This window comes from Pan paniscus, chromosome 21 (assembly GCF_029289425.2).
Source record: "Pan paniscus chromosome 21, NHGRI_mPanPan1-v2.0_pri, whole genome shotgun sequence".
NCBI lineage: Eukaryota > Metazoa > Chordata > Mammalia > Primates > Hominidae > Pan > Pan paniscus.
Window position 1 is genome coordinate 14,690,170 of NC_073270.2, and position 25,325 is coordinate 14,715,494.

General features: G+C 39.4%; 1 protein-coding gene across 7 annotated transcripts in view; it reads left to right on the forward strand.

Moving 5' to 3' along the window:
- Positions 1–24,886, forward strand: part of NDUFAF5 (NADH:ubiquinone oxidoreductase complex assembly factor 5) — a 35,823-nt gene extending 10,937 nt beyond the window's left edge. For 4 of the 7 annotated variants that reach the window (XM_003810580.7, XM_034947134.3, XM_034947133.3 and 1 more), the window contains 7 exons: positions 2,444–2,483; positions 5,467–5,664; positions 12,789–12,849; positions 20,425–20,508; positions 20,837–20,919; positions 21,080–22,815; positions 24,479–24,886. In XM_003810580.7, the coding sequence (XP_003810628.3) occupies positions 2,444–2,483; positions 5,467–5,664; positions 12,789–12,849; positions 20,425–20,508; positions 20,837–20,919; positions 21,080–21,172 (559 nt within the window). In that variant the 3' untranslated portion in view covers positions 21,173–22,815; positions 24,479–24,886. Of the gene's footprint in view, positions 1–2,443; positions 2,484–5,466; positions 5,665–5,797; positions 5,854–7,128; positions 12,850–18,368; positions 18,467–20,424; positions 20,509–20,836; positions 20,920–21,079; positions 22,816–24,478 lie in introns of those variants that run through there. The other 3 variants (XM_055105073.2, XM_024926877.4, XM_034947131.3) reach the window with 3 other exon arrangements.
- The last annotated feature ends 439 nt before the right edge of the window (positions 24,887–25,325 follow it).

Here is a 25,325-nt window from a genome sequence, read left to right on the forward strand (position 1 = left end):
AGTCTAACAGAAAAAATATCTTTGTGGTATCTTCTTTCTCCTGTCTTATAGTCAAATAGATTTTCTTTCAGAAGTTCAGCAGGCTCTCCACATCCAGTTCAACTCTTTTGATAGCTGTTTTTAGGGTGACCAGTCATCAAGGTGTGCCCAGGACTTTGCCACTTTTGGCCTGAAAGTCTTATGTTCTGGGAAAGCTGGTCACCTTTGATGTTTTCTTTCGTGAGTGTGTAATTCCTTCCCTGGTTTTTTAGATGTGCTGAACAAAGTTAGAAAACTACTCACATTCTGTCATGAAATGAAAAATATGCAGAGCTTTGGTCTATAAAGAACCCTGGGCAGGGAGTCAGAACCTGAGTTTTTATGTTAGCTCATCTGCTTGCTATTTGCAGGTGACTAATTCTGTTGCTTTCTGTTTTCCCGTAAGTATGATAGAGTTTATAGTATGAGCTCCTTAGTTTTTAAAGTATCAAATACTTGTCGAAAAGCATTAGGAAAGATAAACATGAGCTTAACACAGTATGGTTTGAAATGGACATTCAATTCTGTCCTGGAACTCAGCATAAGGGGAGGCAGTTATACCAGAAAAGTGTGACCGTACTCTAAGGAGACTGGGAATATGACTTTCGCTGTCACGCATGACTACACTCTAGGTGAGAGTAGGGTCAAAAGAAAATTCAAGGCCCGGGCACGGTGGCTCACGCCTATAATCCCAGCCCTTTGGGAGGCCGAGGCAGGCAGATCACTGGAGGCCAGGAGTTCAAGACCAACCTGGGCTACGTGGTGAAACCCTGTCTTTACTAAAAATACAAAAATTAGCTGCGTGTCATGGCGCATGCCTGTAATTCCAGCTGCTCGAGAGGCTGAGGCATGAGAATTACTTGAACCTGGGAGGCAGAGGTTGTGGTGAGCCAAGATCGCGCCACTGCACTCCAGCCTGGGCAACAGCAAGACTCTGTCTCAAAAAAGGAAAAAATTTAAGAGATTAAGTTTCAGTGTATACAGCTCTGGTTTTTGTTTGTTTTTATCACCTTAAAAAATGAATGTACCACACACCTACTAGAATGGCCAAAATCCAGGACACTGACAACACTAAATGCGACAAGGATGTGGAGTTCATTATTGGTGGGAATGCGAAATGGTACAGGCACTTTGCAAGATAGTTTGGTTGTTTCCTACAAAACTAAACATACTCTTAGCATACGATCCAGCGATTGCATGCTCCTTGGTGTTTACCCAAAGGAGATGAAAACTTATGTCCATGCAAAAACCTGCACACATATGTTTATAGTAGCTTTATTCATAATTGCCAAAATTTGGAAGCAGCCAAGATGTCCTTCAGTAGGTGAATGGATAAACTTTGTTGTATCCAAACAACAGAATATTATTCAGCACTAAAAAGAAACTGTCAAGCCATTAAAATATTTGGAGGAAACTTAAATGCGTATTACTGAATGACAGAAGCTAATCTGAAAAGGCTACATAGTGTATAATTCCAACTGTGACAATCTGGAAAAAGCAAACTCTGGAGACAGTGAAAAAGATTGGTGATTGCCAGGGGTTGTGTAGGGGAAGGATGAATAGGTGGAGCACAGAGGATTTTTAGGGCAGTAAAGCTACTCTATGATACTATTATAATATTGGATATATGACATTACACGTTTGTCCAAACCCTTAGAATATACAACACCAAAAGTGAACCTTAATGTAAACTATGGACTTGGGGGATATCACTTATCAGTATAGCTTCATCAGTTGTAACAAATATACACTCTGGAGATATTGATAATGGGGGAGGCTGTGCATGTGTGGGAATAGGAGTATGTAAAAAAATCTCTGGGTTTTCCTCTTAATTTTGCTGTAAACCTAAAACTGCTCCAAAAAATAATTAAAAATAAAGTCTTAAAAATTGATTTTTTAAAAAATGGGATATTATTGGAAAACTCACAGATTCAAACTTTTGATGAGTTACACTGTTTGCCTTGAAAAAATTTAGATCTGCAGATAATTTTTTTCTAAGAAAGTCTGACTTAGAATAATACTATATTTCTGTAGCTTAATTGATTTAACTGATGAGCTTCTTTGAGCATTTTTACTACTTTTTGCAAATAAGGTCTCAGAATAGCACTGTTTAGATAAAATGCCTAAGTAGGAATGACTTTTACATAATTCAGTGATGAATAATTAGAAAATAATCATATCAGATTCTTTCAGTTAGGCAAAGTGATATATTGACATGGGGAATTTTCTGGTGTGACACAAGGCAGGTTTTCCTCTAGGAATATTTATAATTTTAAAACCTGTATGAAAACGATCAGTGGATTTGGATATGCAGTTTTAAACTTCAAAATTAACACCTTTTTATGGGTTATCATTAACCTGGTGATAATTTTACTAATTAATTGTGCCAGTTAAGCTAAAACAAATCTGTATTCTCATATTTTAGTTTGCACTGGGTGAATGACCTTCCTAGAGCACTTGAGCAGGTAAGAAAACTTATGTTCATTCAACTATCTTGTGTTATTTTCTTTATTGTTAGAAACCTACAGATGTTTCTATTTTCACATACTATTTATTTGTAGGTCTGACAGTTGGGAAAGAAATCGGTGAAATCATCTGGTGCCATTTGGCATATTAGTAGTACATTGGGCAACTCTCCTTTCCCTGAGAATTTAAGAAATCTAATTGTAGAGATAAGTTTTAAATATTTATGAAAAGCTTAGGAACTGTGCAAAATAATATTGAAATCATAAGACATTGTCTATGTAGATTTCTTCTTACCCTTAGTTGCCCATAAACTTTTTGCAAATAGGAACCTACTTATTTATATTTGTATTTTCTCCATGCCTTATACTCAGAGAGTGCTAGGTAAATTTTTATCGATTGACACTTATCAATAGACAGGTGAGAGGCAGGTAAAAAGTATGTGTTCAAAGGAGAGAACAAGATCCCTGTGGCTTGACATGGCCTAGAAAAGCTTCAAGAAGAAAGTACTTGAGCAGGGCCTTAGAGGGTAGGTAAAGTTTGGATTGGGAAGGCATTCTAAGAAGGCAGAATCACAGGATAGGTGGAGAGGCACAAGAGCTTCATCAGCATTAAGGAACAAAAAGGAAACCTGTTTGGAGGACTAGTATAGTGCTGGGAAGTGAGGTGTGATGTATTGGGACAGTATTTAGGAGGATTTGAGTGTCAGGTTGAGGAATTTGGAGTTTATGCAATTCAGAGCCACTGGAGCACTTTGAAGAGGAAAATGACATCATTATAAAGCTGGTGGGCAAAATAATAATGGCCATATCTGAACACGTATGATTTTCCAGTTTCCCGTTACTGTGCTCTGTTTTATATTTGTGTTAAATAGCTCTGCGAGATACATTTATTTTGCTGATTAGAAACTGATGCCTCGGCTGGGCATGGTGGCTCATGCCTGTAATCCCAGTACTTTGGGAGGCTGAGGTGGTTGCATCACCTGAGGTTAGGAGTTCAAGACCAGCCTGGCCAACATGGTGAAACCCCGCCTCTACTAAAAATACAAAAATTAGCCAGGTGTGGTGGCAGGTGCTTGTAATCCCAGCTACTTGGGATGCTGAGGCAGGAGATTCTCTTGAACACGGGAGGCAGAGGTTGCAGTGAGCTGAGATCACGCCATTGCACTCCAGCCTAGACGACAGAGTGAGACTCTGTCTCAAAAAAAAAAAAGAAAGAAAGAAACTGATGCCTGGAGCAGTTGGTTAAATTGAAGGGAGACTGTTTCAGTGGTCCAAGAATGAGATAAACTAAACCTAGGTGGTAATGGTAGGAGTTAAAAGGAAGAGTATTTAGGACTCTACAAGGAAAGAATCAACAGTTTGGTGACTGATTAGAGCTGAAGATCAAAGGGAGGAGGCAAAACTCACTTTGAAGTTTTTGAGTCTGGATTAGTAAAAGTAGGGGAAAGAATGTTAATGATCAGATAAAGGGAATAGAAAATGGCAATAGAAATATGGCAGTTGGAAAGGGGAATTGATTTGATAAATAGATGTTTTCCTTGTACGGGTTGGAGGGAGCAGGGACGGTGAGTATGCTGAGAGACAAATGTCCAGAGAATAGGCAGTTGAAGATGACTTTAGACTTCTGAGAAGATGGCCAAGCTGAAGTTAGGGATTGGAAAGTGGTCATTGTGAAATCATGGAAGTTGATAAGCTGTCTGAGGGAGAGCAGGGAGCTGCAGAATTCTGAGAACTAAATCTTAGGTATTTGGTTTAGTAGAGTTTGATGACAAGAGGAGGAAGCAACACTAAAGGTGAAGAAGGGAAGGAACCAAAGCTTTTACAAATTATTTACTTAATACTGCTTTTAATTGCTTCATGATATATTAAATATAAATTTAAGACAGTACTTTTATTAGAAGAGCCTACTGTGATTTGGATTCTGGTTTACTTCAGAATCTACCTTTTCCTGCAATGGTCCTCATTGCTGAGAATAGTCAAACTAGTTACAGCTTGTAGTCTGAGAGTGAGCAAAATCTGTGATTCTGGAATTCTCTCTGGCCATTATTTTCCTTAAGTTACTAATTAGAAATTGGTTTTGTTTTAAAGCTGGAAAATAAATTGATTACTTCTCTTTAACGAAAGCTAATATGTTACTAGGTTAATGCTGTGAATCATAATGATTTCTCTGTAGCTTTTTCTGCATAATAAGGCACCCCAACTTGATGGCTTAAAACAACAACTATGTAGCCCATGATTTTGTGGGTTGGCAGTTGGGGCTGGATTTGGTTAGGAAATCTGGGTCTGGCTTGGCTCATCTGTGTGTCTGTGATCAGCTGCCAGATCGTCTGGGAGCTAGCTGGTTTGGAGGGCCTCGGTGCACACAGCTGGCTGATCTCTGCCCTACATCTCTCCTCCTCCTCTAGGCTAGCTCAGGCTTGTTCACACATCGTGGCTGGGCTGGGCTCCAAGAGAGCAGGTGGAAGCATGCAACACATTTGAGACCTAGACATGGAACTGGCACACTGTCACTTCCACTGCATTCTTTTGGCCAAAGCGAGTCACAAGGCCAGCCAAGATTCAAGGGGAGGGGAAATAGACTCCCTATCTTGATGAAAGTTGTTAGAAAACGACGTTTCAGAGGCCATAGATGCAGGGAGGTTTGTGATTTTTGCAGCCTACCCCAATTAAATTTTTTTTTCGCTTTCAGCATTTTTCTGATTATAAAACTAAGTTGTATACCTATTAGAAAACTTGAAAACATACAACATATTTTTATAGGCATTAATATTAGTGAATGTATAGTTGTCTTTCCAAGTATATTATGCATCATGATTTTCTGACAGTTGGTTGCATTAGATGTTATTTGTTAAATTATGTGATTATTAATTTGGCAGAATAAAAGTGGTTGTCGTAAAATGTTAATTTAGACACTATATATTTATTTTTTAACATTTATATATATAAAAATTTGAATCATTTTGTTTTCTTGTATTTATTACAGATTCATTATATTTTAAAACCAGATGGAGTGTTTATCGGTGCAATGTTTGGAGGCGACACACTCTATGAACTTCGGTGTTCCTTACAGTTAGCGGAAACGGAAAGGGAAGGAGGATTTTCTCCACACATTTCTCCTTTCACTGCTGTCAATGACCTGGGACATCTGCTTGGGAGAGCTGGCTTTAATACTCTGACTGTGGTAACTATCAAGTTTGATTAACCCATAACTTACACAGTTCAAAAAAGAACTTCTTATCATTTTAAAGATAGAAAACTGTGTGTGTTCATGGTTTCATGGCACTCTTTCTCTCCCCTTTTTTTCTTTTTTTAAGGGAAAAGCTCTGATTGACAATGTTTAGTTTGTATAACACATCTTAATTGACACAAGGTAGGAATGTATAATTTTTTACTGTTACCTTAAAAAGTAGCTCAAAAAATGTATCATAGTTAACAAGACAAATTTCTAAACATACAACTCCATTAGAATCTTCAAATCTAGTATTAGGTGTAAAAAGGGCCTTAGAGTATTCCAGATGATAGGAAGAAAAGGGGATAAGTAGGGGAACCTGTAATATTACCACCAATAACTACCCCCAAACAGTGCCATATGAAGCAGAAATGAGAGAATGTGTGTTCTCAAGGCCTAGGGTGAGATCAAGGCTAAAGAAGGTAGGACAGGGTGCTGTACTCCATTAGGGCTAGAGAAATCTCGAAAGAAGACCCATGGGCAATCAGTGAGTAATAAGCATGAAGTCAGCATGGTACGGTGACGGGGTAGGACAGTAGGACTTTGTTCTCCAACAGGAGTAACTTGGATCCTTACCCTATTTCTTTACTAGATAGGGAAATTTGAGTAACTTACCTTTTTGAGCATTTATTTCTTTTAAAAATGCAAATGTGTGGCTGGATGCGGTGGCTCACGCCTGTAATCCCAGCACTTTGGGAGGCCGAGGCAAGTGGATCATCTGAGATGAGGAGTTTGAAACCAACTTGGCCAACGTAGTGAAACCCCGTCTCTACTAAAAATACAAAAAATCAGCGAATTGTGGTGATGCATGCCTGTAATCCCAGCTACTCGAGAGGCTGAGGCAGGAGAATTGCTTGAACCCGGGAGGCGGAGGTTGCAGTGAGCTGAGATCACGCCATTGCACTCCAGCCTGGGCAACAAGAGTGAAACTCCCGTCTCAAAAAAAAAAAAAAAAAAAAAAGCAAATGTTACTCACCTCACCCTTTAAAGAGATAAAGGGTGTGAAGTACCAGGACCATGGTAGATGCTCAGCTAATGCTCCTGCCTTCCTCTTTCCCCATCACTCTACTCCCAGCATTTTTCTAGAACTAGGCTTCCAAGAGACAGCCATCTGGAGAGAATGATTGCCCTCTTCTTCCTCCCTCCACTAACAGTCTTTCTAAAGGATGTCATTACTCTCTTCAGAGATCAGTCCAGTAGACTTAATATGAATTTCCAAACCCCTCAGGCCTAGAAACATCCCTAAACCTGATTAGTGGAAATAGGAATTTCTTGATGAAGAAAGCATCTTGCTACATAATTAGAGATGATAAGCTTAAACGCTAAAATAGCTGTTTGGCATGATTTTGTGTGAATATATTCATGAAATCAACCAACCAAAAATAGATTATGTCATATCCTTCCTTGTTTTTATAGAAGCAAGGGGCATGGGCAAGCAGGGCCCCTGATGTTGGAAAGGAGCCTCCAGGGAGGGAAGAATTAACAGGCTGGAGGACTAGGCTGGGAACTGAAGAGAACCCTGAAGGCTTCACACTTGTGACTAGTGTTGATCTTTTGTTAACTTTTAAATGGCCTGAGTCCATAGAAACTGCATCCTGAGAGGTTGCTCGGCTAGAAAGCGGAAAACCGCTTCACATGAGTGCTCTACTTTGTAATGAAAATAAACACTATTAATACAGGCAATTGTACACTGAAGGATCATTGTATTTATATTTGTAATTGTATAAGTAACACAAATTTATTTTGGTTGTAACTATTAAGCTATACAGATAAAGCGAAAGTCTGTCATTCCCCCTTAATCCTAAAAATGCTTAGCTCTCTCTTGAGAGTGAGAGTTCTCAAAATTTTGGTCTCAGGACCCCACTACACACTGGAAAGTTATTAAGAAACTTTTAAAGGGCTTTTTGTATAGTGAATTAACATCTGTCAGTATTCACTATATTAGACATTAAAACTGAATTTGTTTTCGTATTCATTTAAAGCTAACAATAATATACCTATTACTTGTTAACATAAATGACCCTTTTTAATAAAAAATAACTATATTTTCTTTTATTTATTTTTTTTTTAGGGGGGACAGTTTCACTCTGCCACCCAGGCTGAAGTGCAATGGCACGGTCTTGGCCCACCACAATCTCTCCCTCCCAGGTTCAAGCGATTCCCCTGCCTCAGCCTCCCGAGCAGCTGGGATTACAGGCCCATGCCACCACGCCCCATTAATTTTTGTATTTTTAGTAGAGATGGGGTTTCACCATGTTGGCCAGTCTGGTCTCGAACTCTTGACCTCAAGTGATCCGCCCACCTCAGCCTCCCAAAGTGCTGGGATTACAGGCATGAGCTGCTGCGTCTGGCCATATTTTCTAAAACAAAAATAATTGAAAGGGAAGAATGACATTGCTTCACATTGTTGCCAGTTAATGTGCACCTTAGTAACAGAGCTAGATTCTCATGTCTGTTTCTGCATTCAAGTTTCTTGTTACACCATGTGTCATGTCATGTCTCCTCTAAAATAACCCATCGTAGAATAAGAGGTAAAAAGCCAAATAGTATCTTGGTATTATTATGAAAATAATTTTGACTTTGTGGACCCCCAAAAAAGTCCTAGGGACCCCAGGACTCTCCAAACCACACTTGGAGAACTACTGTCCTAGAGGTAGCTGCTATTGTCAGTTTAGTGTGTAACCTTCCAGACTTTTTTTTTTTAACAAGGACTACTTTATATAAACAGTCATATGTATTCACACATTTCTGAAACTTTTTTTATTAACAGTATGTGTATTTCTAATATACTGTTAATAGTTTTCTAAATTGGTATGGATATATTTGCACTCCTTCTTAATTTCCGCATATTATTTCCTAGTATGAATGTACCACAGTTTTACTTAACTATTTACCTGTGAATGACCTTTAGGTTTGTTCTGATTTTTTGCCAGTAGTAGCAATGCTGCAGTGAATATCCTTCTATACAAATTCATTTATGTATTCAGTCTTGCAACAAACATTTACTGAGTACCTTCTGTGTGTCCGGTACTATCCTAGGTACTTCAAATATAGCAGTGAACAAAACAGAAATCCCTGCGTGGTGTTTTTGGGTTTATAGCAGGCCTGTTGGTAAACTTTAGACCGTTCAATAACACTGGGATGTTGTACACAAAATTTGTGGTGGTGGTGTTCATAAATGGAGGAAAGTACCCATGGTTTTCATCAGATCTTGAGAGAGCTAATATAACTAAAAATAGATTAGGAACCAGTGATTTAAAGCCTTTTTGATAATATTTATTTTACTTATAATATGGAAAAAATTTCCTTTACAGTCTACCCTCTTGAGAATCGTCTCCTATATTGCTGTGTCACCAACCTATCATTGAGATGAAAAAAGAATCTCCGGGAATGTAAAGCCTCTAAAAAGTATAGGAGGTGTAGGGCTGGGATGGCGTGGCAATATGTAGTGCACATTTTCATGAGGTGATGTTAAAAAATTTATACGAGGTCATACAGGTTAGTCAGCAATATTACAGGACTCAAAAGTTATTGCCCATTACGAAAAAAAATGGGATTTCTGCTAATCACCAGAAGAAAGTTAAATTATGTGAACTACACATGGTTTTCTGTGGTTATAAAGAATGAGTTTTAGAAAGATTTCTACTAAAAATGTTTAACCTGATGTTAAAATGTTTAAAAGCCTACATTTCTATTAATTGGGAAATATAATTCAGAATACTATCCATATTCTCTAAAAATGAGCCTAATGACTCATACTTTAATATAATATAAAAATATTGGTGTAGAATCTTCTTTAGTTTATACAATTAGAAAGTTGCTGATTTAATAAGAAAGTTATGAGAATGTCTTCTTGAATCATTACATTTATCCTGTGAGGCATGTATACAGTTTTGTTTCTGAAGTGCTGTATTAATATTGCGTCCTGGCCAGGCACAGTTGTTCGCTCCCATAATCTCAGCACTTTGGGAGGCCTAGGTCGGAGAATCACTTCAGCCTGGGATTTCAAGACCAGCCTGGGCAACATAGGGAGACCTCATCTCTAAAAAAAAATTTTTTTTAAATAGCTGGGCCTGCCTGTAGTCCCAGCTACTCGGGAGGCTGAGTTGGAAGGATTGAGCCTGGGATGTTGAGGCTGCAGTGAGCCATGATGTCACCACTGCACTCCAGCCTGTGTGACAGAGCAAGATCCTGTCTCCAAAAAAAATAATAATAATATGTGTTCTAATTCATTTTCTAAAAATTCCCATCCAAAAAAGCTTTTGTATAATCAGCTATACAGGTTTATGTTGCATACATTAGATATATTACTTTTACGCTACAATGGATTTTTATTTTTAAAGTGAAATCGAGTCAGATTAGTATCATATAGTTGTATTTACATCTTAATGTATTTTCATCTTAATGAATTATTTTCAGAGAATGAGCATTCTAAGTAAAGCTGATTTCTGTTTTAGAACTGAACTACCAGACTAGTACTTTAAGAGAATGGTGCAAGGCCTGGCACGGTGGCTCACGCCTCTAATCCTAACACTTTGGGAGGCCAAGGCAGGCAGATCACAAGGTCAGGAGATCAAGACCATCTTGACTAACACAGTGAAACCCCGTCTCTGCTGAAAATACAAAAAAATTAGCTGGACGTGGTGGCACATGCCTGTAGTCCCAGCTACTTGGGAGGCTGAGGCAGTAGAATAGCTTGAACCTGGGAGGCGGAGGTTGCAGTGAGCCGAGATCGCACCACTGCACTCCAGCCTGGGCGCTGGGTGGCAAAGTGAGACTCCGTCTCAAAAATAAAATTTAAAAAATGGTGCAGATATGGTCCCCTTTTAATTTAAATAAGGCCTTCAACAAAGCTGTTGTGGCATTCTTTTGATTGAGGTGGAGATAGTGCTTTTAGTTGGTTGCACTGAAGAATTGTTTTCAAAGGATATTGCTTAGTGGCTAGATAACAGCCTGGAAAGAATTTTGTTTTTAATCTTAGGATCTCCTCTTAAAAACAGCTTGTTAATATGGAAAAGTATATGGATGATGAATGTTCATGGTCTCACTACCTAGAGGTCTCATTAAAAAGCATACACAACCTGATACACGAATTTGTGTTTTTAAAGAAGAGTAATGTATATATAGAGAGAGTGATACAGTGGGGTGTAAAGTGAAACGAAGTCTCCTCCTCCTGACTTCTCCCTCTGTTGCCCAGGCTAGAGTGCAGTGGCGAGATCTCCGCTTACTGCAACCTCTGCCTCCCAGGTTCAAGGGATTCTCATGCCTCTGCCTCCCAAATAGCTGGGACCAGAGGCGTGTGCCATCACACCCAGCAATTTTTTTTTTTTTTTTTTGAGATGGAGTCTTGCTCTTTCACCCAGGTTGGAGTGCCGTGGCGTGATCTCGGCTCACTGCAACCTCTGCCTCCCGGGTTCAAGCGATTATGCTGCCTCAGGCTCCCAAGTAGCTGGGACTACAGGCACCAACCACCATGCCTGGCTAATTTTTTGTATTTTTAGTAGAGATGGGGTTTCACCATGTTAGCCAGAATGGTCTCAATCTCCTGACCTCATGATCTGCCTGCCTCGGCCTCCCAAAGTGCTGGGATTACAGGCATGAGCCATCGTGCCTGTCCCTCCTCCTGACTTCTCAAACCCTGGTCCCTTTCCCCAAAGATTTGTTAGCTGTGTCTTAGACATCATTTCAGATCCACTTTTTTCATAGACCCATAGAATACACTTATGTCATTTAAACTTACTTATATAATATTACATGCACTCTTTTGCTTTTTTTTTTTCCAGTCAATAACATATCTCGGAGATTTTTTTCCTACAGACATGTATCTACCTTATTTTTTGAGAACTGTACAGTATTTTATAGAATACATATTCTTTAATTTGTTTAACCAGTCCTCTATTAATGATGTTTAGATTTATTTTAGGCTAGTTTCCAGCCAGGCGCCATGGCCCACGCTTGGAATCCCAGCACTTTGGGAGGCTGAGGCTGGTGGATCACAAGGTTAGGAGATCGAGACCAGCCTGGCTAACACGGTGAAAGCCCGTCTCTACTAAAAATACAAAAAAAAAAAAAAATTAGCTGGGCACGGTGGCAGGCGCCTGTAATCCCAGCTGCTCGGGAGGCTGAGGCACAAGAATCGCTTGAGTTCAGGAGGCGGAGGCTGCAATGAGTGGAGATCACACCACTGCATTCCAGCCTGGGCAACACAGCAAGAATCCGTCTTAAAAAAAAAAAAAATTATTTTAGGCTAGTTTCCAATAAGAATAAACCCCTACTTTTAGTGCCTAACACAATAAAGTTTTATCACATCACAGCTGCATGCTGGTGGGACAGCCCATCTCCGTCTTGTAGCTGTGCCATCTGGCCCTGTGTTCTATAATCTGGCCCTGTGTTCTATAAGATCACCACAGCAAAAGAGATGGCCTGGAAAAGGCTCTAGCTCTTAACTGTCTTGCCCCTCCTTTCTTTGGCCAAAAGAAATATGTGTTTGAGATTGGGAAGTGTCAAGGAGCACCTGGATATTTGGGGAGCATCAGTGGTCTCTGCCACTGTACCAACAGTTAAGTCCTGTATCAGGCTTCAAAAAGAAGAGGAAGTCATTACCCAATTGTTCATTTGAGAAACAAACTCCACATGTATCAGCAATGTGCTCATTTCCTAAACAAGCCTATTGGCTGCATTACTAGATATAGAATGAAATATTTTGATTCTAGGTGCCCCATTTTAAGAAAGATTGATATTGACACTGTCCAGGGACATGTAGTCAGAACATGTAAGGATCTACAGATTTTTGTGTCCTGAAGGTTTTCAAAGACTTGGAGGAGAGGGCGATGGTTTGTAGGGTACAGAATACTCTTATTCTGTGTGGTTCCCAAGGAGAGAACTAGAACCAATGATGGAGTTTTAGGATGATTTCTCTCACAATGCAGGATATTTAATCAGCAATTAGAGACTTTATTGTAAATATTTTTTGCTTAGCATGGGAGATTGGTCTGGGTAGTCTCTGCGGCCTCTTTTTAAATCTGGAATTTTGTATCATGAATGTCAAATGAATATTTCTTTTTCTTTTTAAATAGGACACTGATGAAATTCAAGTTAACTATCCTGGAATGTTTGAATTGATGGAAGATTTACAAGGTAAGGCACTTTAAAGAATTTTTAGACTCCATTGGGAAAGGTAGGCCAAAAAAAAAAGAATTTTTAGACTCCATTTGAGAGAAACATTTTGAGAGCCAGCTCTTTGGCAGGCACTGGGCAAAGCACTAGGGATCCATTGTTGAGGAGAAAGCAGACTGTCTTCATGGAGCTTCTGATATAAAATGGAGGAGGCAGGCACCAGGCAGCTGTCACAGAGATAAGTGTTAAATTAGAATTATGGTCAGTGCTATGAAGTAGAGGCATATAGTGCTACGGCTGTTTGTAAAAAGATGGCGGGACTTTTTTTTGAAGGGTGCACTTGAGGATGATGGAACACATTGGTGACTTCCTTCAGCCACACTTGGCAGCTGAGATACAGGAAGGAAGGTAGTTGAGTTGGTTTAGAAGTAGGGTTTTGTCAGGGGGAAATGTCCCAGTCTGGGAGACTCAAAAAGAAGTGTTATCTGAGGAAGTAGCAATTGAGCTGTGCTCTAAAAAAAAATGGAGATGAATTAACTGGGTAGACAGAGTAGGCAAGTGAATCTGAGGCAAGGAGAACAGCATATGCAAAGGCCCTCCTGTGAGAATGAACATAGCAAGAACTGAAAGAAGGGCATTTTGGCTGGTGTTCAGGGAGTAAGAAGGAGAGAGTTAAGTGATGACCTTGGTGGGTCAACGTGAGTCACAGATCAAATGCAGAAGTACTTTATAGGCCTTGTTAAAATTGTTTGCCCTTATCTTAAAATGCCCCTTGAGGCATCTTTTAGAGGTAACAGTATCAGACTTGGATTTTGAAAAGAGTAGATTGGCAGATAAACTAGTCACGAGATTAATTTCAGTATAGCTTGCTGAGAGATGATGGTAGTTTGTACTAAGGTGGTGGCAATGGAGATGAAGAGAAGCAGATTCATCCCAGAGATGTTTAGGAGGTAAATTTTGCAGTTCCTGCTGGTGGATTGGCTGTGGGCAGATGAAGGAGAAAGACATTTGAAGCTTAATTGCTGAGTTTCTAGCTCACATAGAGAGATGGTGTCCTTCATTGATAGAAGAAACAATAGAAGAATACCAGGTGTGGGCAGGTACAGCCCTTGAGTTTACATTTGGATACATTGGGTTTGAAGTGCTTTTGAAATACCTAAGAGGTTATGTCAAGTAGGCAGTTGAGTATGTGGGTAGGTAGTTCAGAGGAAGCTACTGGCTTGGTTAAAAAGTTGGGAGTCAGTTGTGAATAGGTGGCATTCAAAGCGTTTGCCTAGGATAAGAACATGGAGTGAGCAGACAAAGTGGCTTGGTACTGAGGCTTTAGCAGGTGGGTAGACGACGTCTGAGCCTACAAGGAGACTGAGAAGGAGTAGCCAGCAAGGTGTTTCAGAAAAACACCAGAAAAGTGTAGAATTGCCTGAACCAAAGGAAAGAAAGAATGTTTCAAAACAAAGGGAGCACTTAGCAGCGTTAAAAGCAAACTATGAACTGAAAAGGAAGTCCGCTAGATTTAGGAACAAGAAGGTTATTGGTGACCCTGGTGAGAGCTCTTTTGTTAGAGTGAGGAGAGTAGAAGAGGAGTAGGTTGAGGAGTAAGTGGAAAGTGAGGAACTGGAGATAGCAGATATGTGCTGTTCTTTCAAGAAGTCTGGTGGTGAAGAAGAGGTGAAGGATGGAAAGGTTACAGGTGTCAGAAGAGAGTAGAGGAATAGAAGTTGAGATGAGGTTGTTTTTTTTTTTTCTAAGACTTGAATTTATTTAATTGCTGACCAGAAGAATCTAAGTGCTTTCCTAGAAGAGGTGACTCTAGAAGAGAGAGAAAAGATAATTGATGATGACAGGTGTCTGAGAAGGTGGGAAGGGTGCAATACAAAGGCCAGTGGAGGGGTTGACCTTGGTAAGGGGAGAGGCAAAGTTATAGCAGGAAGGGAGAAGAGGTAGCACCAAAGGATGTAGGTGTTTATGTTTGAAAACAAGAAGTTCCCATCTTGTGGGTCTATTTTTTTTGTCAAACTGGAAGTAATATATGCTAAGAATGAAAGGGTCAGAGTTTTGAGAAGTGAATGGAACCATTTGAAATAGTCATTATAGGGAATGAGAAGGTGAACTGACCATCAACAGGAGGTGGCAGCTCAGGACCAGGCACGAAAATCGGATAGTTGAATTAGTTTGGGTTGGGGGTTTGCTAGTTAAAAGTGACAAAAAGACAAAGGTAAAAGATAATTCTAGGAGTATAATTGAGATAATAGGTTAAAGAATCTTAGCTGGAAGAAAAGGGAAGTGGGAACAAGAAAGAGTGAGCTGATAAATTGGGAGGAAAAAGAGGAGCTGAGCACAGGTGGTTCCAGTGTGGTCAGGGATGGTCATGGTTGAAGTTCCTGAACACACTGGAGGGACAGGAGGGTATGGTCAGAAAGTGAGATGTTTGATGATTTTGGAAGTAAAGCAGTTACAAGTGATAACGGTCTGGGACGTGTCTCAGGTATCAAGGCAGAGGTGGTGTGATGGAGTGGTTGATTAGAGATGAGATTTTAAAATCTTAACTTGCTGATTATTAACATGAAGTCACCCAGGATGGTGGCAGTACTGGAGTGTAGAGGAAAACTGAGCCAAGTGCCAAACCTTTCAGTGAATGAGGGGAGTGACTAGCCTGATGTCAGACAGCAAGCAGGAGTTAGGAGGAGATAACAGCCTTCTGGTGTGGGGCCTCAGCGGGTGAAGGTGTTTAATAGGGTAGGGAAGTAATGGCTTGGAAGAGGCTTCAAGGAGTAAGAAGGATACAGACCAAACTCTGAAAGAGGTTAGATATGCAAAATGTATGCAAAAATAAACTATTACTTGAAAGGGATGCTGGAGAAGCAGTTTCCTCAAAAGAGAGCTTCAACTTGCCTCCTTTGTGGGAATTTGTGAGGTGGTTCTTTTATATATATATAGACTGACATCAAAAATCATTTCGATGAATGGGGGAAGCTAGAGGGGTTAAAGGTATGTTCTGTGAATCCAGAACTACACTTACCTAGGGGAGCCTTCATCTGGATCCTGAAAAATTGTAAGATGGTTTAAAGAAAGAGGATTATACAAATAAGTATCTAGTCTTTACTTACAGATTTATAGTCTTTTGTGAGCATTGTTGTTCTTGCTTCCTTAAGTTACGAGTGAGAATAATTAGGGCCAAAGAGAACAGTTGCCTGTCAAGTGGCAGAATTAGCTGCCAAACTCATGCTTCTTGGCTCTGCCCTGGCACTGCCTGAACTGACCCTGTTCCTTCTTGTGTTGCCCATCTGTAACAAGGTTCATTTGACCTATCGTGCAGCCTCCTCTGAGCGTGGAGCTTCTGTCACTCTGCAAACGGAAAGATGCGTAGCTGAAATCTTACCATTGTCGTCAGTTTTCATTCATTAATAGAGGGATTGGCAGCCTGTAGCATGCATGGCCAAGATAACAGAGGATCAGTAATAAGTCACACACACCCCTTCCCCAGCATACCCCAAGGACTTACCTGATGTAATCAAGGAGCCACTTTATCCAAAGGCTTGAGAGATGATGGTGGGCTGATGATATATCACTCGGGCTCTAATAATAAAAATGTTATTCAAATACAGCATTTATTTTTGTTCTGCTGTAGAATCTGTGTTCATGATTCATTTCAAGAAAGAAAAGAGAAACATACTAGAAATTAGACCTCTCTGTTGGAAAAAGTTACTTCCCACTGATTTCAACATATGAGCAGCACTTAACTCTGTGCTTAGTGCAATTCTCTGAGGTTTTTCTAATACCCTAATTTTACCGGTGAGCAAATTGAGGCATCGAGAGGTTAAGTATCTTGTCCATGGTCACACTGAATCTGTAGTTACAATTTGAATTCAGAGTCCTGTACTGCATATTTGATATGTATGTGGTTCTTTAAATTCAGGTTAACATGTATATTCAGCGAAATGTATTAATCTTAAAGGTACAGCTGCTTGTATTTTAACCACCATCCTGAACAAAATATTGAACATTTTCAGTCTCCCAGAAGGTAGCCTTGTGCTCCTTCCAAATTGATAACCCCCTCTTTTCCTAAAGGTTTCTTGTTTGTTTGTTTTTCAGATGGAGTCTCACTCTGTCGCCTAGGCTAGAGTGCAGTGGCACGATCTTGGCTCACTGCAACCTCTGCCTCCTGGGTTCAAGTAATTCTCCTGCTTCAGCCTCCCTAATAGCTGGGATTACAGGCATGTGCCACCACACCTGGCTAATTTTTGTATTTTTAGTAGAGACAGGGTTTCACCATGTTGGCCAGGCTGGTCTTGAACTCCTGACTTCAGGTGATCCACCCACCTTGGCCTCCCAAAGTGCTGGGATTACAGGTGTGAGTCTCCTAAAGGTTTTAAATAGACCATATATTTTCAGAAACTATGGCCTAATACTTTCAGATGCTTTCGTAGTGCTTCTTTTTCTTAACCATAATGTCTGTTACAGAAATCAGATGTCTTAGTTTTTGATACATCTTATCCTTAGGAATATTAAGAGAAATTATTTACACTTATAAAATGATATTTAACAAAATAGATATAATCATTAACAGGTTGGTTTTATATACCTTCACTTAGCGTTTATTGAGCATCTACCCATGTGCCAACCACGGAGCCAGTGGTGGAAATACATAGTTCCTGATCTCAGGGAGCTTATGTTGTACTAGGGAAGAAGAACGCAAAGATAGAGACAGACTCCTACATTCAACTGTAAAATGAAATCATTTATAATAAAGTACAAGGAGAAACACAGGAGGAAAAGGCCCTAAATCTGCTTAGGGGGTCAGGAATGCTTTTGCAAAAGAGGCAGCACCTAAACGAAAATGAGTTTGCCCGGAGAGTGAAAGGTGGGTTGAGGTTTAGGGGAGCTAACATTGCATCCACATGGAGGTAGAATAGGATATGCACATCCTTCACTCTCCTGATTAAGGAATGGTACCATAATCCAGTATTCCTTGAGTATGTAGAACGGGGAGATAATGGGAAAGGAATAGGATCAGAGGCTTCTAGATTTTTTTCAGATTAGCATTGTAATGTCTTGGAAGAATTTTGCATAGAGGAGAGAAAATGAGATAGATTTGTGTGTGTTAGAAAGCTCACCTTCCAGCATTGTTTATGAGGCATAGTTTATGAGGAAGGGAAGACTAGAGCTAACATGGTTAATCTGTTTGTTTGTTTTTTTTTTAATGTGTGAGGAAACCCGGGCAGAAGTTAAGTAACTTGTCCCAGATGTTGTAATTAGTGAGTGGTAGAGCCAGGATTTAAACCTAGTCGAACAGCCTGATTTGTATGCTGAAATCTTAGCCATTCTGCCTTGGAAAAAGTCAGAGGCAGATGAGATGGGAAGAAGCATAGTCAGGGGATGATGGAGGCAGGGAGACCGTGGGAGACTTTCAGGTGTGCCATTCTGCTGACTAGAAGATCATGTTACTTCCAAATTTGTTTCTGGTACTTTACATTTGTGGTGTATTTTTTTTCTTAATGGTTGTGGTGTGTCTCATTTAAGCTGCTATTATTAATTCACAGAAAAAAAGTCCAGAATGTTGACCTAATTTTACAAAACAAGCTGCATATCAGCTGATGAATGCATGAGAAATTTTCAAGGCTTTCACAGTGGTCTTAAGGTAAGTTCAGTTATTTTTCTAAACAATACTCAGTATTGTTTTTAGTAAACTGTAATAAATTAGGTTTATTTTTGATAAGCAGTTGAACTTCACCTTAAAAACACTGTGAGAGTCTTAAACAGTTAACCTACTAGCCAGATTTTTCTGTTATCTCAAAGCCCAGGGCGAGTCGGAAGTCCCAAAGTTTCAGTTTTTCCCAGGTGGTCTTCAGTAGAGGTCCCCCATGATGCATTAGGAGGTGTTACTCTTTTGTAGATGGCAAAACTGGAATTCAATAGAGGTTAAATGACTTTGCCCCAGGTTATATAAGAGTTAAAACTGGGAGTGTGATCCCAAAGTCCAGATTCTTTCCACCACCCTCGCACTGCTTCTGCAAGAAGGGAGTTTCAGTGTGGCAGTGTGAGCGGCTTGTGAGGGAAGGCTGGAGTGCTGCACAGTTACGCCCTGTGCTCTGCAGTAGTGCTCTTGGATTTCTGTATGGCTGATGTAGGTCAGACCTTCAGAGAGTGTTATGCCTGCTAATCTTAATTAGTATATCCTAATACTGATTGTTAGAAGGCATTTTAGAATTTCTAGTGCATCACATGTTTATGTCTAAAAAATTAAATCTCTTTTCTACTGGTGTTGTCCATAACTAATGCATAATTAAGCCATAGCAGCAAGAAGTTGAGCAGAAATGAAAGCACCATACCTGAGCCAACAGACTCTTCAATGTGAGACGCAGTTTACCTCTGGTCACTTGATACGGTTAAAATGCGAGCACTAGAAGCCTTTACGGAGCATCTAGTCTGGTCACTTTAAAGACCACAGATGATTGGCCCAAGGTTATCCAGCTGCTTCATGACACTAAGAATATGATCCACCTTTTTCTTGATGATAATTAACCTACTAGTTTGTGTCTGTCAATCTGCATGAATTGGGGTTGTTACACTTACAGGATTTTAGTAGCAGAGATTCATTATTTTAGAGAATAGTAGAAATCTTTTGAGATTAAAGAGAAGAAAAAGGTTTAGGTGCAGCTCATTTGTTGATTGTTTTTAATAAGACCATTGAAAATATGGTAGATTATTATTTTTAAACTGTGAAAGAATACTGATATTGGTAAGTTTATTCATTTGTTGATTTGTGAAAGTAGAAAAACAAAACTAAGAAACATTTGATCATGTGTAAAATTTAATATAGAGTACATATGAAAGATTTTTATTTCTGAAATTCTTTTAATTTTGCAGACTGGCTTAAAATATGCTCAAAGTAAATTTAAGTATTTGTATAAAGAAAAATCAAATATACAACATTAATCTTAAATGAACAATAGAATAATGCTTAACCTAGCTTTTCACCATCAACTCGAAGGAAGGAAGTCTAAATATTTTAAAACATTAAGAGAAGTGCCTCCAAAAGAATGCACATAATTCTTTCCTAATGTGGGATTAGTAAAAATTAGTAAAATATTGTAAATCTGAGAACACATAGTAGCTTTGGTACTATCTAATGAGTTTCAAAGCCATCTTCCAAGTTTCACAGTCATACTTGCATTATAGCTTAGGAGTGAGGCATTGTTGCACTGACCTGTCCTCCTCCAAAGAGCGGCTAAAAGCGTGAGATGTGACATCCTTGGTAAAGTTCTTGCCAACTGCTGACAACTCACCTGGGGTGGCAGTCACCTGGCCTTTGCCCAGCGGGCTTACTTTAGACCATTGCTGGCAAGTAAAGCATTGTGGAGCTGCCTCCTGAAATTTCACTTGCCTGTCTTAATGTTGAAAAAGTTTCAAGTAGTTTCGCTTTAGAGTCACTAAGAAACCTAGTTATAGTCTGAAAGTGAAATGAGATTTAGGTTTACATGACCCTTAGAGAATGAGGACAGGTATACTGTTAGGTGAGACGGGATTAAGTCTGTGGTATTGAGCTGTTCAGGGTGTTTGCTGTATTATCTCAAACTACCTGTAGTGTATTTGTAGGTATGGGTGAGAGTAACTGTGCTTGGAATAGAAAAGCCCTGCTGCATCGAGACACAATGCTGGCAGCTGCGGCAGTGTACAGAGGTAAGGGGCGACCACTCTTTCACCCGCCTCACCAAGGCACTTGTGCTGTATCATGTTGATTCCCTTCACGTTGCCAGTGCATTTTCCATTCCCGTTAAGGCTCCCTCAGACTTCTTGTCCTTCCTCTCAAAACACAGATCCTGTAGCTTTTTCCAGACAGCCTTTACTATTTCCTTACCCTCAGTATTAAGAATTTTTCATGTAAGATGTTCTCAGAATCTTACAAGTATCCTTGTACCCATTTCTTTTTGAAGAACATGACCTTTATTGAGCAGAAATTTTTTCCTACTTGCATTTTTTCAGACTTTAACCATTATTGTCTTTTTAGAAATGTACAGAAATGAAGATGGTTCAGTACCTGCTACATACCAGATCTATTACATGATAGGATGGAAATATCATGAGTCACAGGTAACGTTACTAAGATGGATCACTTTTCTTAGTGGGTTCGTGTTCAGATTATTGTTTACTAACTTGGGGGAAGGGGTAATGTAAGACAGCATTAAGGGCTTTAATTGGGGCTGTGTATTATCTATCTATTTCTAATATCTTTAATCTTTATTATTTTCAGGCAAGACCAGCTGAAAGAGGTTCCGCAACTGTGTCATTTGGAGAGCTAGGAAAAATAAACAACCTTATGCCACCGGGGAAAAAATCACAATAAATATTTATTCAGTGTTAATGTCGTCCAGAATTTTCATCAGAAATGGATAGCTTTCACATCTAAAATTATTATATTTTGAAGCAAGAAGCACTCTAAGCTATTTACTAATAGGCTTTTCATATAATTAGGAAAACCTAATATCGCATCTATAGTAACCATTTCAGTTTCATATTGTTTCTGTTTTCATAAGGATACTGCTGAGTGTCTTTGCAGATTCAGCCTAAAAGCAAAGAAAATATTTCCCTAAAATATTTGCAAATAATGTTCACATATGTAAATGCCTGGGAAAATATTCCTCATGCTGACCTTTTACACCTTTTTCTCCTGCTTTGATCTTTTGTTACTTCTGTGAGAGGACCACAGCCATGGAGATGAGAGGAGGAACAAGTTTGTCAGTGCTTTAGAGTTCTGGCTCATTTAGATTGAAAACACAGACTTTTTATAACTACTATTGTAAGGTACTTAAGCCAGAATTGTATTTGTCATACTGTTTTCTTTGCCTTGAAGAGGAACAGATGAATATGCACCTTCTCCAGAGTTATGTGGTTTTAGAATTTAGAAGAGCATGTATCTTTATTAAATCCCTCCTCAACTCTTTTTTTTTAAAGCATCTGAATTTAACCTTATTTCTTTTTTATCTCCATGGTGTGGGTGGGACCACCATGGTTTTACACCCCACCCTACCTTAGGGAAGAAGAAAACATTTTAAAGAATACCAGAAGTAGAATCACATGTAACAGTCTCTGCCCAGTCATCAGTTTATTGTTAAGCTTTCCTTTGTAATTTCAGGGCTTAAGCACTATTATCCTAATCCAAGTTCACAGTCCTGTTGTTGTCGAGGAGGGTTCAAAATCATTTGGAGATAATCAAGCTCAGACAGCTTAGGATAGGTGAGAAGAACATAGAGGAAGCAGGGAGAAGGCTGAGAAGCAAGCAGGAGTGAGCGCTAAGTGTGTTGTTTCCAGTTAGCTGTTTGCTGTCTTTTCCATTTAACCTGGGCACCGCCCTAGCCTCATCTTCAGCCTTCAGTGATCTATAATAGCATTTCCTTCTGTCTCCTGTCAGTCTCTCTTCCGCCTTCCTTCCCTCCTTTACTGTATTAGCAACAAGCTGTCCATGGGTCGGGGCTGTGTGTTAGCCTGTACATAGCACATGGGACTTCGCACATAGTAGATATTCAGTTACATTTTGAACTAATTATATAACAAACTTGCCCTTTGAAAGACTAAGTTATAGTTAAAAACCAAGATTTGTAGGAGAAAAAGAAATTATTGTTCCCTTCAGTTGGAAAAATCATCGATATTTGAAACTGGGATACGCTTGGTAGCTTTTTTGTTTTAACACAAAGTAAACCTGTGAAGTAGAATTTGGCGTTTTGTTTTTTGGTGTTTTTTTTTTTTTAGCTTAATTTTCAGAACTTGAAGAGAGAGAACAACAACAAAAAACAAACTGCGCTAGCCAGGTGCAACGGCGCATGCCTGTAGTCCCAGCTACTTGGGAGGCTGAGGCAGGCAGGAGTTCAAGGCTGCAGTGAGCTGTCTGTGCCACGGCACTCCAACCTGGGCAAAAGAGGAGACCTCATCTAAAGAAGAATCCACCAAAAACCCTGTGTTTTAAAGTGCAAACTGATGATGGAGGAATGGGTAAGTTCCAGGGGTCTATATTTCCAAAAGGACATGTGTTTTTGTGCACTAATACTTGTTTTTGAAGAACACATCTCAGTGTTAAGTGGCTGTTGCTGAGGAAGGGGACTGAGGAACTGGGTGTGTCTGTGTCATTCTGTTTGAATGTCTGTCAGGGGTATAGAAACTAGGAGGGAGACTTGTACTTTTCACTTTTTAAACTTCCTGTAAAATTTGAATTTTCCAAGCAAGAATATTACTTTTGCTTATTTAATGTCAACGGAATTATATATGGATGGTGGGGTGGAGCTAAGGATTACTCTACTCTGGCTATCCCAAAAAAAGCTCCATTTGTTTAAAAAAATTAAGTAAATCAAACACAGCTAATTGAGGACCCTTATTGTTTAATGTGAGTGATTGTAGTGAAAACACTTATTTTAGTGTGTATAACACTAGTGAAATTATTTTTCTAGTTAAATCTGCTGGAAGTGTGCTATTAAGCTTTTATTGTTTGGAGCCCTCAGGAAACTAATTTTTCTGAATAACCACATTTTCCAAATGATTAAGAGCTCATCCTTTTAAGCAATGAAACTTTTAAAAGGTCTTTATCAAAAATTTTTCATAAATGTTACATTCTTAAATGGTATATGATAAATAATCATCTTTTTTGTTGGTTTATTTTTTTATTTTTTATTTTATTTTATTTTTTGAGACGGAGTCTCGCTCTGTCTCCAGGCTGGAGTACAGTGGCGCAGTCTCGGCTCACTGCTGCCTCCACTTCCTGGGTTCAAGTGATTCTTCCTGCCTCAGCTTCCCAAGTAGCTGGGATTACAGGCGCGTGCCACCACGCTGGCTAATTTTTGTATTTTTAGTAGAGATGGGGTTTCACCATGTTGGCCAGGATGGTCTCAATCTCTTGACCTTGTGATCTGCCCACCTTGGCTTCCCAAAGTGTTGAGATTACAGGCGTCAGCCACCAGGCCTGGCCAATAACCATTTCTTGATAACCCCACAGATAATATCATAAACTCAAGTTGTCTGTATTGCTTGTTCCCAGACTGGTCCCAAGAATGCTGTGGTTGGTTTTGTGTCTTTTCCAGCACTTTTCTTATTTGCTGTCAGTTGTCAATCTCAACACCTTGACCAAAATGAACTTTCTTGAGTCATTTCTTCTCTGTTTAGCTATAAGATTAGAATTCATACTGAAAGATTTCTAGGACTTTTGTATTAAGGTAGGAAAGAGGAACTAGGTTCTGGGAGAAAGACTCCTTTGGAATAAAATGCATGAGCTTTATTGGTTCCTTTAACAGATCTTCATTGAGTTTCATGTGCCAGGCATCCAACTAGTCTCTGCTTTTATAGTTGTCAGTCTGACAGGGCTCTAGTATGTGCACACCGTGACACCTGTTGGCTGCCAGGAGACTGTTTGGCTTATTTCCTGGTTCTTAGCAATATTCCAGGTTGGCCTGGAGAATTCCAAAGGTAAATATGAAAATGTATACCTACAAAAGAGTTTTTGCTTTATAGGAAGAATTTGTAGGATTTATTGAGATGTAAGCTACCTATATACATCAAGTATGTGATGTGATTGTAAAAAGTTACAGAAGTGTGTAAGTCATGAAGTACCTGTGAGGGAAGTTTATATATTTTTTCAAACTCTTTTAGTACCATTTTCATCCACTAGGTGGAAGCAATTACAGTATGACCTGCATTAAAGACATGTACAGTTTTTTGGCCGGCTGCAGTGGCTCACACCTGTGATCTCAACACTTTGGGAAGCTGAGACGGGAGGATTGCTTGAGCCCAGGAGTTTGAGACCAGCTTGGGCAACGTGATGAAACCCTGTCTCTACAAATAAAAAAAAAATTAGCCAGGCATGGTGGCACAAGCCTGTGGTCCCAGCTACTCAGAAGGCTGAGGTGGGAGTATTGATCGAGCCCAGGAGGTCAAGGCTGCAGCAAGCTGTCGCACCACTGCACTCTAGCCTGGGCAACAGCAAGACCCTCGTCTCAAAAAAGAAAAAAAAACAGTACAATTTTTGTATTGATTATGTATTCCTTAAGTAGGAGTGGAATAAAAGTATTTTACCGTGGATTGGCTTCTGTGAAGGAAAGAAGTGAATATTAGTAGATATTTGGAAAAAAGAAAGATAGTTGATGCAGTGATTATTATTCTGTTCCTTTGTAAGTTACCATTAGCCTCTCTTGCTTAAGAAATATTTTGAGCTTTTTTGGGGAGGGGTTGTGGTTAATGATGTGAAATTAATCTTCAGGAAATTTATCATAAGCAGACTTGCCTTTTCAGATATTGGTATATTTTAATTCTCTACCTGAATACATACATGACAGATATTTTACCATGCTGGTTTAAAAAACATCAATCTGAAAATACTAGAAGGTGGGGTGAACACTGATAAGTTACTGTTAACAAATAAGAAAATAATGCTTTGCCATCTGTGGTGGTTTTAAAATCTATCCACAAATTTTTGATATGCTTCTCTTTAAGACAGGACACTTCATTCCCCTCTAAGT